General features: G+C 40.2%; 1 protein-coding gene across 4 annotated transcripts in view; it reads left to right on the forward strand.

Annotated features, from left to right (window-relative positions):
- The window catches only part of LOC133413589 (PALM2-AKAP2 fusion protein), a 74,880-nt gene extending 61,192 nt beyond the window's left edge, over nt 1-13,688 (forward strand). For 2 of the 4 annotated variants that reach the window (XM_061698160.1, XM_061698161.1), the window contains exons 11-17: nt 3,536-3,898; nt 4,409-4,507; nt 4,955-5,056; nt 5,280-6,729; nt 7,633-7,811; nt 8,324-8,362; nt 9,865-13,688. In XM_061698160.1, coding sequence (XP_061554144.1) covers nt 3,536-3,898; nt 4,409-4,507; nt 4,955-5,056; nt 5,280-6,729; nt 7,633-7,811; nt 8,324-8,362; nt 9,865-9,972 — 2,340 coding nt within the window. In that variant the 3' untranslated portion in view covers nt 9,973-13,688. The remainder of the gene's footprint in view (nt 1-3,535; nt 3,899-4,408; nt 4,508-4,954; nt 5,057-5,279; nt 6,730-7,632; nt 7,812-8,323; nt 8,363-9,864) is intronic. The other 2 variants (XM_061698162.1, XM_061698163.1) reach the window with 2 other exon arrangements.
- The last annotated feature ends 710 nt before the right edge of the window (nt 13,689-14,398 follow it).

A 14,398-nucleotide genomic window follows, 5' to 3' on the forward strand; every position in this document is an offset into this window, starting at 1 on the left:
AAAAAAATGCTTTTGTTTAAACAAATTGTGCATCTGTGACAGAAATTGTACAGCTGAGATTTTTCTAGTGGTGCGGGGGACGGGGGCGGGGGGGGGGGGGGGGGGGGGGGGGGGGTGACGTTTAAACATTACAAACTCAGCTAACCCGTAGTTTTGTTTTTCACAACAGTCATTTTGACATAGCAAAACTAAAAAACTGTACAACAGCAAGTAGGAGTCTCACAAATGTTTTCTTTTTTTTTTTAATTGCAAGGTTTACCTAATGTACGGTCTTTGGAGTTTAGACACTTGATAAGCATGACTATTGTACTTGTTTTTATGAATTAGTTTCTCTAACTTGATAACTTTACTTTCCTTACTCCATACACTGCACATATATTTGTTTACATACATACATATAAAAAGTCTACATACCCCTGTTCAGATACCAACTTTGAATGATGTAAGAAGAATTTTGTCAAAGATCAATTATTTAAAAACTTATTGCAGCTTTAATTTGACTTCTATCTTGTAAAACTCGATTTGTGTTTTTGGGGAGGAGTCTTATGAATGTGGCATCAAGATGCCAATATTTGCTAAATTTGGGGGGAAAAGAAAAAAAAAAGTTCAGTTCTTAGTAATGTTACTGTTCTGTCATATTTTCTCCACTTGGACTGTCTTCACTGTGTTTTATGGTATATTTAATGCCTTGGAATTTCTTTTGTTCACTTTTCACTTCCCCTCTAAGAGATTTCAGGAATCTTTTTTCACTTCAGTTGTCACATTAATGGTGGAAACTTTTGAAATCATTTATCTTGGTCTCATTTTGTTATATCACACAAATGATGTTTGGACTTTTTATATCCACTGTGTGTGTGTGTGTGTGTGTGTGTGTGTATATATATATATATATATATATATATATATATATATTCTGAAAACTAAATGTTATCTTACAACAATGCATGTGAGGCATTGAATAGTTGTGTGAATGTAATGTACAACTTTAGTTGAAACAATGAAACACTGCAGTACATTTAAAAAAAAAATAACATTTATCTATGAGATTTTGTGTGTGACCACTTATGTTACAAGCTTTTTATCACATTCTAAAACTGCCTATTTTCACACCTTCTTCAAAGGAAAGCTCACATTTAGCAGCTATCACAATCACAATTGTTTGCATACTCCAGTTTCATATTACTACTAGTTGCACAGAAATATAACATGAATGTCATGATTTGACATTTTGGTCTCAATGTCCTTTTCCCTTTTCCTTTGTCACCAAGCACCTTTTCCAGGCTCTAAAGAATTACTCTACTCAACCGGAACCATTTGATTATTGTCCTGTCGTATTTCGATGAATTCTTTCTTTAGGTCCCCCCACATTGTCTCGTTGAAGACCAGATCATATGTGTCCTCCGATAACGTATCACTGTCACTTTCATCAATGTCATCACACAATGAAACACTTCGTGATGTGTTGTCAGATATTGTATCACTTGAGGAAAATGCATCACATAGGCCCATGGAAATTGTATCACTGTAGTTCACCATAAACCTACAACCTACTTGAAACGGATTGTTTACTTGCTGCTGTGTTTCGCCATTGAGTGAGATTCCCCCATCATTTTCCCTGACAATGTTGGTCCTCAGACGCTTTTCCCAAAAGCTGCTATATCCTGTTTCTTGTGGTTTACCAAGCAGATTGGCCTCAGTGTCTTTCTTTTTACTCTCCGTTTGGACCGCATTGGTCAAATATTCCACCTGGTCCCAGAGAATCTTGTTCTCATTCCCCTCCGACTTCAGCTTGGCAGACAAGTCTGCTAATTTTTGTCCTTGACTTTTTATTTGTTCCTTTGCCATTTTGAGCTGAGCTGTCAGGTCTTTAACTTGATTCTCCAATGTTTTCTTTCCTTCCTCACTGAAAACACCGAGGATCTTCTGCTTGGCCGAGTTATACCTGCCACAGGCCAATTCCCTCACTCGCGACAACATTTTGTGTTGCGCTCACATTAAGGTTTGGAATTGAATTGTTGTATTGTTGTAAAGTGTCTAAATAGAACTAATTTTTGATCCGTCAGCCATTACTACAAAAGTACTAAAAAAATTAAAATTAAATTTAAATTTTTTTTTAAAAGGAAATGTGCATAGAGAGCTGTGATGTCATCATGCAAAGGACATTCCAAACCTTTGTGAAGTCACTTTCATCACCATGACAACCTGTAGCTGATTTAGAGGGATTCTGGCCTCTGTGGTGCCAAATACATTTGTTAATGATAAAAATATATTATTGAGCTTAATCTGCAAATACATGATATTTCAAAAATTGTATCCATAACAACAACTTCGCTTTATCCATAAAAAAAACAATATATCCCTTTATCACAAACTGTTCATCCAAGTTTTAATCACTCGACCAGACCAGAACCATCTGTTTATCGTCTTGCCGCATTTCAGTGACTTCTTTTTGTAATTCAGCCCACAAGCATTTCTCCTTGAAAAACAGATGTGTGTCCACAAAAAACATATTGCTTGATGACACAAAAAACCTGGATTCTGTTTGGATCGGTTTTCTCTTGAGGCTGTTGAAGCATGTTTTCGCTGTCTTCTTTAGGAATCCTCTGATGCTTTTTAATAAAACTCCCTGTTTCCTGTAATTTGGGGGGCAGTCTAGCCTCATTCTCCTTTTTACTTCCAGCTTTTACCTCATTGGTCAAATATTCCACCTGGTCCCAGAGAATCTTGTTCTCCTTCCCTTCTGACTTGAGCTTGGCAGACAAGTCTGCTAATTTTTGTCCTTGACTGTTTATCTGCTCGTTTGCTAACTGGAGCTGAGTATTCAGGTCCCTTACTTGATTCTTCAGGGTGTTTTTCTCAAAGAAAACATTGAGTAGCTTCTGCTTTGTCAGGTGGTATCTGCCAAATGCTGACTCCCTCATTCGCGACAGCATGTTGAATTGATCAAGAAGGCTTTTGCCAGGTGAAATGTTTGAAATGAATGTACTACATACAAATTACTGAAATACTGGAAGAGCTGTGAGCTCCTTCCACAAAGGGAAGACATTATTTTAAGTTCCAATCCTTTGTGAAGTCAGTACTTCACAGCCCCATAGTTTTACAATTACAGTGGCAATCCCATTAACAGAGATAATTGATACTCATGCCCAAATACTACCATTTCCATCAATCTCACTTGTTTATAACATTGTACCGATAGACTTTTTGGTTCACCTTCAAAACTTGAGTGAACCACATAGTGGGGCAGCTCATTGAGAAAGATAAAGCTGATCAGACATCTACAATAATTTTCCACCAACCACATTTCTAGTCTGGCATCAGCTCTTACTTTGTAACAAGACACATACTTTAATATTGTAAAACACAAAACAGGGTTTAATTACGGTACTTCTAATTTGTACCTTGCGTTGATTAGCCGTGAAATACCAAAACATTTTTAAGAAATGCTGATAGTGGACCACTGGTTTTATTGTTGGTGCGCAAAATGGCATGTATGCCCTAATTTTGAGTCTAACTTTATCTACTCTCTTCTCAGGAGATCCGCTACCTGGATCAGGTGCTGGATGCAGCCTCAGACACACCCACTAATGGAAACGCCTCCCCATCTACGTGCACCAAACCAATCAGCATCGATGGAAAGTATTCGTCTGTGAGTGTGTCCAATTCATCTCCTGGTAATCACCAACCAATCATTGTGGAGGGGCAAAGACAAACCACCTTCCTACATCAGGATGAATCCACTGTAAAAACCAATGGGCATATGCCGAGGGAGGAATCGAGCCACGGCGGTGCAAAGTTTGAGCTGAGAGCGTTTCAGGAGGACAGACGGCCGGAAAAACTCTTCACTCCAGGAGAAGAGCAGGCCGTCAGAGTGACGATGAGACGAAATCCAGAAGAGGTAATTGGGTCATGTAATCAGCTATAACGGTTCACAAACCACAAGTGTGTGGAGTCTTAAACTCCAATCCATCTTGCATTTCCACTGGGACATTTGTTGTTGAGAGGAATGCAAAATGTTGCATTGCTGTGTCCTGACAGCTCATCTTCATCACAATTCAATGTTTTTTTTTTGTAAAATGTCAGATTTGTGTTCTTTTCATTCCAAGGATAAATCTTATAAACCTTATGGTAATTCAACAAACCAAACCCTACTCATTCTGTATTAGTGCAGTTGTTACAGTTGTAGGGAAAATATTTTGAAAAGTGCAATGTGATTGAATATTTGAGTACTCTTTACAACTTTTTGAATGGAAACCAAACTGAACCATCTTGCAAAATGGTCTTTTACGGAAAACAGCAGTGCCAATATAGAATTATGTAATGTATTTTGAGGCTGAAAATAATTTATGATTGTACATCCTTTGTGATCAGTATTGCAACAAGGACTCATTGATTACCTGTCCAACAGGCGCAGGAGTTGGAACGTGAGCGTCAGGAGCTGATCCGAGACCAGGCAGTGAAGAAAAACCCTGGCATTGCTCAACGTTGGTGGAACCCTCCACAGGAGGTAGTTAATTATTTCATCCTTGTTGATTATATAATATTGAACTACTCATGAATAGGATCTGGCGGCACGGTGGACGACTGGTTAGAGCGTCAGCCTCACAGTTCCGAGGACCCGGGTTCAATCCGCGGCCCCGTCTGTGTGGAGTTTGCATGTTCTCCCCGTGCCTGCGTGGGTTTTCTCCGGGCACTCTGGTTTCCTCCCACATCCCAAAAACATGCATTAATTTGAGACTCTAAATTGCCCGTAGGTGTGAATGTGAGTGCGACTGGTTGTTTGTTTGTATGTGCCCTGCGATTGGCTGGCAACCAGTTCAAGGTGTACCCCGGCTCCTGCCCGATGACAGCTGGGATAGGGTCCACACGCCCGCGACCCTCGTGAGGAGAAGCGGCTCAGAAAATGGATGGATGGATGAATAGGATTTTTTATTGATTTCTACATTTATTGAAGGTTCCTTTGGAGGAGCAGCTGGACCCTGAACAGCTTGAATCTCTCCGAAAATACCAAGAGAGAAAAACGCAGAAGCAGAATTCAACTCATACATACACACAGGTAGCAGACTGTACACACAAGCAGTAAGCACCATAGCACAAGTAGTTTCCAACTGTAAAATAATAAATGGTTTGCTGAGTAAAAAATAAAGACAACTAAATGTATGTATTTTTGAATACATGGTAAGTGTTTGTTTGCTGATTATTAAGGATTTGTTGACCTTTTGTATTTAATTCAATGGTGATTGATTTCTGACTTTAACTCTTCTCATCCCCAATGGCAGCCCCAAGTTACTGGACCTCCCACACTGGTCACCTTTGACCCAGACTTAATCAGGAAGGAAGAAATTGTGGAAAAAAAGATTGACTTCTCATCTGCCAGGAAGCAATTCCTGCAAGGTGACGTGACCAAGAATTCCATAGCTCCTCACTTATACTCTGCCAGACCCTTTTCCAAGTCCATACCCAGGGGCAACCTTGGGAGCAGCAACACTGTACCAGAAACCGGAGAGTGTCACGTGACCTGGTCTGATGAAGGTGTTGGAGGAGAATTTACCAGTGTTCGCGCTGTAATGACAAATCTGAGCGATGAAGAGGAAGGGAAGAACCAGTTCCACCAAGGCTATCACCCCGAGGAGTCTGACTCGGGATTGGAAGAGTTATCCGTCCGCTCTCATGACACGACTGTGTTTAGCTTGGATAGTGTTTCGGACAGTGGGGCCTCACTTCCCCCGACGCCACTACCACTTACCCCAGTGTTACCATCTACCCCCCAGCCCACTACGCCAGTCAACGGGCAAACCACTGGCAGTGCAGTAGAGGACGAGCTGGAATACCAGGCAGAGATCCTTGTCCAAAATGTCATCCAAAATGCTCTCTCAACAAACGGAGATAACTGGCAGTCATCTCTCCCGAATTTAGATTCTTCACAAATGAGCGGCCCTGTGTCTCCATCCTCTGCTTCAACAAGTAGCCCAGTGCCAGTATCTTCCTCCCCTCTGTCTTTTGGGGAAGCTGACCATCTGCAGACACCTGTGTCCTCCAGCACTGCTACATGTAACCCATCCCAGCAGCCAGACTGGCTGCCAGAGGTGGAGGTTGCTTTCGAAGAGAAACCTGCAGAAACACAAGATGTTCTGCAGCAGCAACAGTCATCCAGCCCAACCCCGCCATCACAACCATCTCCAACTCCTCAACTTATTTCTCCCCCACAGAGACCCAAAGAGGGAGGACCAAGGATCAAAATCCAGTCTTCTTATACTAGAGCACTTGCTTCCTCAGCCTCAGTTGCTGCTGCGGCTTCTTGTCATGTGAACACAGCAAATGTACCTCGGCCATCCACAATCTGCCGTCCCCCTTCCCCTCCAAGCCCAGAAAAGTCAGAGTACAGCTACTTCAGTAAGTACTCCGAAGCGGCTGAACTGCGTAGCACAGCAGCCGCAACAAAAGGCCCTGAGGTGGAAGTGACAAGCGGGCCATTCCGCCTTCGCTCCAAGAAACAGCGTACATTGTCCATGATCGAGGAAGAGATCCGAGCAGCTCAGCAGAGAGAGGAAGAACTGAAGAAACAGAGAGAGGCACAACCTGCAGTTATTCCTCGCATTGGTAGCACTTCCAGTAGCAGTCATGTTCCTGCACGAACAGGGATACGGAAAACTACAATATCTCCGGCAGACAAGTTGAAGAGCAACAGCCTGCCAACTAGACTCACAATGACATCAAGGACAGCACCAGGTTAGTTAACTTACTTCTTGTGTGACACCTGGTACAAAATGGTTGTCTAATATAGGGAGCGTACATCAAAGTTTATGTTAGTTTTTAAGTTTATAACTATCATACGTGGTCATTTCATTTGAGCTGATCTTATTATTGGAACAATATTGTTTAGTTGGACAATGCAAAAGGAACCAATACAAGAGCTGAATCAAAAAATGTTTTGTTCTTTTACAGTGATAGTAATGCCAAGTTGTGATTAACACTGACAGACAGGTTTTTTTTAAATATCGTGGTTGCCTCATTTAGCTACATGCTAAACAATTAGAAACAGATATTCATATGAGTGTAGTTTGATGCGAGTGTAAACTATACCCACAATATTAAAACATATTGTTAAATATATGCCAAATTAATTGAAAAGAATAGTATGATTATCTTTTTTAAAGGATCTTCCAAGGGTAGATCGGATAAGGAATGAGCTCATCAGAGTGGCAGCACAGACGTGAAGGATTGGAGAGATTGAAATGATTTGGACATGTGGAGAGAAAGGACAATCAATGGCTATATCAGTAGGATGCTGGAAATGGAGCCGCCAGGTAGGAGGCAAAGAGGAAGATCGAAGAGGATATTTATGGATATGGTGAATGAAGGTATGCAGATAATTGGAGTTAGTGCAGGAGACGCAGAGGACAGGGGGAGATGAAAGCGGGTTATTCGCTAGGGCGAACCCCAAATAGCGTTCAGCTGAAAGGTAAAGAAGAAGATGGTGCAGGTGCTCATAATGTTGAGGTAGGCAGGTGTACATGTATCATATCTTAAACGATGATAATTAATGTCCCAATTGGATGTTCAAAAGGAAGTGTACACGTGTTTGTGTGCTCTGAATTTTCTTCATCTAACCACTTAATTTTTGCGCCGCAGGAAAGATCGAGAAGGTTCGACCTGCTCCGCCAGTCTCGCCTTCGCCATCAGAAGGAGCCCTGTCTGACGCAGGCAGTGAGGACTCTGGAGGATCTCGACCCAAAAACTTCATGCAGACGCTCATGGAAGACTATGAAACGCACAAGGTGAAGAGGAGGGAGAAAATAGAGGACAACAGTGTAAGTATTCATAGCATGTATTCAATTATATTCACATGCAAAGCCAGGTGAAAATAAGGGGAGAGTTATTTTCTGTTGAAAGTTAATATTCACAGCTGTCAACTCTAGAAAATTATTCACTCTGTAATTATTTCATGTATGCCTAGTCTTCAAAATATATTTTTTGTATGTTCAGAAACATCAGGGTGTATTAGGCAACAAGCCAAATGCCATATGCACACTGGACTCTGTTGGGCTTTGTGAGGATTTGTCATTTCATTGTCGTCACTTTCATTTCCAGTCAGCATGAGTCAATATGTTTGCAAACCAAAGGACATTTTCCAACCTTGAAGCAGGAAATGAAAGTAAAAGTAGCAGACGTAGGGGATTTTTGTCCAGAGTTTTCAATAAAACTGCTGAAATCCCATTTATTAGATACTGAATGTAAAATTGTTGTTTACCATTTTTTGTCCATCGTGACATCACGTGTGTTGACTCTGTGTACTATTGCTTCCCTTCTGCTTGTCGCTCAGTATGCCCGTTTTCTGCTGGCTAATGAGGTAACCACTGAGGTACCTGATGCACACCACAAACCTGATATCACTAACTTTACTGGCAGACCTGGGACAGACTTAACTGTATCTATACAATTTAATATGTACTGTATTTGCATTGTTTAGGTCAAGATAATTTAGTACAAATTAAACATATGAATGTACTACCATGCGTTTAATGAGTGTTTTAATGCCTTAACCCCATAACCATAGCCACAAAACCAGATTATCTTCATTCTCCTCCACAAGTCTCCTCAACATGAATCACTGCAGTAAACACAGTCAGTTGTTATGAGTCATTTTTTATTAATTTGCTTTTAGTTAATATCAAGTCAATCTAAAAACAGAAATGTGTCCCAGGTCTGTGTTTGGTCTCACTGCTATCGTGTACTGGGGTGGTGATGGTGCATGTGCTTGTACTTGGATTTGTTATAACCTTTTACCCACCCCATCCCACCGAATGCACAGGAGACGATGATTAAATCAATGAATAATATCAGGAATCAGTCATCACGTGTTACCTTGTTAGTAATTTAGATCACCAATAATTTTTATACAAGTTGGTGCTTTAAGAGAGAATCTGGCAATATAAGGTTTGTACCAGCACGTGTAAGAAAAAAAACAAAACAAAATCATGATCATTTTGTAGTTAGATATACAATATAACATATTTATTAAGCCAATCTGTACTTTAATGGGGACTCTCCATTTTAGTTGAATTCTGTCATAGCCAAGAACAGAACTGTTAACAATCAATTAACCAATTAAATGCGTCTGTAATCATTACCCAACCGTTCTGAGTGTTGTCAGACCAATAATCCACCCCAAGTTTAACATGGATTCATGCACACGTTTGCCGTCCTTGATGGTCCTCTTGCATCACGTTTGTGTTGGCCTGGCACGTGTGCGTGCATGCGTGGGCAGAGGGGGCATCTGACCAAGCATGGCACACTAGAGAGGTGAGGATAAAATGTCTTGTTTTTATTGTCAAGTGCTGAGGGTGCTTTATTGTGAAGAAAAAATAAATAAAGGTTCATATCAATTAATAAGAATGTCATGTAAAATTTAATTTATTTTAATAGTTCTAATCAAAAAGTGAAGCTCATTTGTTGTAGATTCAAGACACATCTGCTTCACAGTACTGATGTTGGGGGTTTAAATTACGGGCCACGGCCTTCTTGTGTGAAGTTTACATGTTCTCCCCGTGCTTGCCCATGTTTTCTCTGAGTTCTCCGGCTTCCTCCCAGATTTCAAAACATGCATGATAGGTTCATTGAAGGCCCTAAATTGTCCTTGTGTGACTGTAGTGTGGATGGTTGTTTGTCTACATGTGCCCTGCAATTGGCTACCACGAGTGCCATGTGGTTGCTAGTGCTTCTCCAGTGAACCTACAGCTCCCTCTGTGGTTGACAGTGCATGTTGAAATCAAAGAGGCATGTGCAGTGGTGTGATGATGCCGCTAATAGGAAGCACTGAAGTTAACAACAAGTGATTTTTCTCGATGTATTTTTTTTTAACAGGTGTTGGAGGCCACTCGCATCACCAGGAGGAAAAGTGACATGGCGCTGAAGTGGGAAGCCGGTATCTATGCCAATGAAGATGGAGAAGAGGAGGAGGAGGAAGAGTGAAACTATGACGGAAAAGAGGACAGGCTGAGGAAACAGTATTTATTTTACTATTAGTGTTCTGACGATCACATGACCCTCTGGTCTGACCAATGGAGCTCAACAAGGAAGTGTATCAATTAGTGACTTTTGAACTTGGATTCTGCAGGTGTAACAGAATGGAGGTGACGCGAGTATGTGAGACAAAAGGAAGGTGATGCAAGAGACAATTTGCATTGAAGATGCAAAATTCAGAGTTGTGGATGCTAAGTATTCATAGGAGGTAACTTGAATATATACTGTAGGTTTTAGTCTGAAAGGTCGCCTGTAAGTCACTGACTCATCCACTGAATGAGTCAAAAGTTGAGTCTGGCATGTTAGTGAGGCTACACATATTCATCATCAATCAACAGGCAGGCGATGATGTTTTCCCAAGATTCCAAGCTTTCTGCATCCCTTCAGGCAGCCATGTTCCATCTTGGTCGGCGCCAACTTGAGGGCCTTCTTTGCCGTAGACCCTTGAATGCATGATGCGTATGATGATTTAATGCCCTATCCCGTATTGCCACAATTTGATTTGTCGAGAGAACAAGCAGCAACAATAGATGAAATCCTTTTTCAATAATCACTTTGGTGACTTCATCTTTGTGAGGTTTTAAATTGGAAGGAGGGAAGGTCCTAATTGTGTATCACGTGTTTCTGAGCGGGCTGTATAACAGTATAAACTGTATATATATATATATATATATATATATATATAGTCTAAAATCACTTATTGTACCATTGGTTTGTTGACAGTGTATTTTATAAGCGGTTGTTGTTGTACAACCCAAATTCCAATGAAGTTGGGACATTGTGTTAAACATAAAACAATGATTTGCAAATCACGTTCAACCTATATTTAATTGAATACACTACAAAGACAAGATATTTAATGTCCAAACTGATAAGCTTTATTGTTTTTAGCAAATAATCATTAACTTAGAATTTTATGGCTGCAACACGTTCCAAAAAAGCTGGGACAGGGTCATGTTTACGACTGTGTTACATCACCTTTTCTTTTAACACCATTCAATAAACGCTTAGGAACTGAGGACACCAATTGTCGAAGCTTTGTAGGTTGAATTCTTTCCCATTCTTGCTTGATGTACAGCTTCTGCTGTTCAACAGTCCGGGGTCTCCGTTGTCGTATTTTATGCTTCATAAATCGCCACACATATTCAACCGGAGACAGGTCTGGACTACAGGCATGCCAGTCTAGTACCCGTTCTATTTTACTACGAAGCCACACTGTTGTAACACGTGCAGAATGTGGTTTGGCATTGTTTTGCTGAAATAAGCAGGGCCGTCCATGAAAAAGACGTTGCTTGTATGGCAGCATGTTTCTCCAAAACCTGTATGTTCCTTTCGGCATACAGGTTTGCTTGTGAATGACTGAGCAATTCAGGGAAGCTCCTTTTATACCCAGCCATGGCACCCACTTGTTTCCAATTAGCCTGTTCACTTGTGGGATGTTCCAAACTGGTGTTTGGGTCACGTATGGGGAGTAGCTGGATCCAAGAGAAGGCAGAGCCAGATGTAAAATGATGAACAGTTTATTGGGGAAAGATAATGGCGGTGGTCCTCGGTGGGTTGGCAGGCGGTAGCAGGCGGCTGGCTTGGCGGCAGCAATGACGTGGATCAGGAACACGGGGGGGAAACACTGACAAAAAAGGGAATGATGAATAGAGTGACTTACATGGGGTAAAAGGGCCGTGTTACCGCTGGAAGTAACTGTAATACTTTGGCGAGGATTTCCTGGAACAGGCAGACTTATATCCCGGTGGTGATCAGGCTGATTGGAGACAGGTGCTGAAAACAGAGAGGGGAGGCGGGAGAGAGAGAGGACGCAAAGCGCCCTCCCGGCTCCAATAATGGAACTGCAGGGCCGTACATGACAGTTTGATGAGCATTCCTCAACTTGCTCAGTCTTTTTTGCCACGTATCTCAGCTTTTTTGGAACGTGTTGCAGCCATAAAATTCTAAGTTAATGATTATTTTCTAAAAACAATCAAGTTTATCAGTTTGAACATTAAATATCTTTGTCGTGTATTCAATTGAATATAGGTTGAACATGATTTGCAAATCATTGTATTTTGTTTGTATTTGTTTTTAACACAACGTCCCAACTTCATTGGAATAAGGGTTGTATTATACTGAGGTAGGACTGTGTATTTGAAAGATGCACATGTATTCCAGCGTAACTACTATACTTGCTAGCTGACCATGGTGTGATGACAGATGTTTGAAAAAAATAACTAAACTTTTTATAAAAAGTTGGGGGAGAGCCAGTTTGCCTATTTAAGAAAATTATATTCATCAATAGCTATTTTTTTCCTACCAACTCTACAACAAATAATGAAACCTACTCGACAATGATTGGATGTGGACATCTGAGATGAATGTAAAACCCAGATTCATGTTCAAAATAGCAAACAGGAGCACAAGGAATGAATCCTAATTAAGAGTCTTTATGCTTGTGTGTGTGTTTCTATACCACTTGAACTGAAAAGTAGCAGGAATATTCTACTCTTTGGTCTTTTCGCAGAATGTTTTTTTTTCTTCCGGCATGAGAATGTCAAGAGAATGGTGAGAATGGTTTTAAACCAAAGGTCAACATTTTGATCTGCTAGAGTGTCTTGTCCAAGTGTCCTTCAGCTAGACACTGACCTGTCTGCCCCTTGACTCACACGCAACTAAATCCTCACCGACAATGCAATGCAAACTCAACCTGAGGTAAAGTGTGCGCACTATGGTGAGAATTGTAGTAAACTTACACACAACAAGCCCTGATTGTATTTATGAAGATGTTCACCTATTTTCAAATTAATCATATTATTTTTTAAATCTCTTATGTCAAAGAAACCAGGAGCGCTAATAATTTAGGAAAGAAACACTCTAGTTCACAGACTCCCCATTATTGCCTTTATACACATATAATAATAATAATGTATTAAATGACAAATATTTAAATGACGTGTCCCTTCTGATGTAATTCTAATGCAATTTGACAAAGGTCCAGCCAGGACAAAGGACGAAGTTAAGCCAGCCAAATTTTGACAAATCAGTTGTTTTGAGGTTTCTTTAAAATAAAAAAAAATAAAAAAAGTGACTTTGAAGCTATTTAAAACACTTGTGGAGTTGCTGTGTGTTTTTTTTTTTTTTTTTTTTTTTTTTTTTTTAAAGAATGCACACCAGGATGAATCATTTGCATTGTATGCTAATTTCAGTGGCTTATTCAGATGCCCTCAGAGCATTAGTTGCTTCTTACGCTTCACTTTTAAAACTTTTAGCAACAGAAGCATTTTTTGGTGGACTCATTGTAGCAAAAGCCTCCCATTGTCAAACTATACAAATGTAGAGTCCTTGTCCATGTCCTTGATTTAGGTTCACACGATCTGTATTAAATGTGGTTGGAATTGCCAATGACAACATCGTTAACACGAATATGCAGCGTTTTTGTTTGAATTCTTGATGCGGGGATGATTTATTTATCTTTTGAAACGCTGGTAGCTTGCTTTTTACCCTCCAGGTCGCTGCAGTGTGTGAGACGATGCAATATTATGATCCAAATTATAACCTTTGTCCTTATGTTAACCACTCGTATGTTCATATTGTGCTCCACTTTATATAGCACTTGTACGGCTCACAGTTATACGCCTATTATACATATTATAAATATTTTCTCATTAAATATAAAACTTCACAATTTTCTGAGTGATCATTTGTGTGTGCCAGGATGTCTTAAGGCCTTTTGATTAAAACACGCATGCTGGATACATTAGCTGCTTCTCATGTGTCGATTTGGTGAAATTACTGACAATTAGCTGATTAATCAAATTTTGCATAAAAAATATATCATAAGTGACGCTTTATGAATTAGATATCTAGTGTAGTTCTTTCATGTCACTTCACTTCGCTGGGCACTTTATGAAGTACACTTCAAACCAAACAATACATTGCACTCTTTACTTGGACGCGGACTCACCCTAGAAATCCCCATTTGTTATTCGTATTGACAATAATGAATGAATAGCAGATCAGGACCGATTCGGTACTCCGTGTACTATTCCAAAATAATAGTGCAAAAAATGAAAACTCCGCTGGCACGTTTTGGTTTTCGCCGCTGCGTCTCCCAATGGAAATTTGTTATTTCTTTAAGTTTAAAATGGCTTACTTTAACCAGGATCCCTCGCCGTACCTTGGCCAAAGGTAGAAGCTTGCATCTATTTTTTTAAATGCGACGGTTGCAGCTCGTCAGAAAAAAATAGTAAGTCGTTTGTTGTGATCTGAATGTGAAAATTCTAATTCTGTGTTATTTTTTTATTTACTTTTTTGATTCATTCGTCAGTTGATTTGAGTTACCACTGACTCGTTCGTAGCGCTAGTCTTTACAATGATAATAGTTGTT

The sequence above is a fragment of the Phycodurus eques genome, chromosome 15 (assembly GCF_024500275.1).
Source record: "Phycodurus eques isolate BA_2022a chromosome 15, UOR_Pequ_1.1, whole genome shotgun sequence".
Classification (NCBI taxonomy): domain Eukaryota; kingdom Metazoa; phylum Chordata; class Actinopteri; order Syngnathiformes; family Syngnathidae; genus Phycodurus; species Phycodurus eques.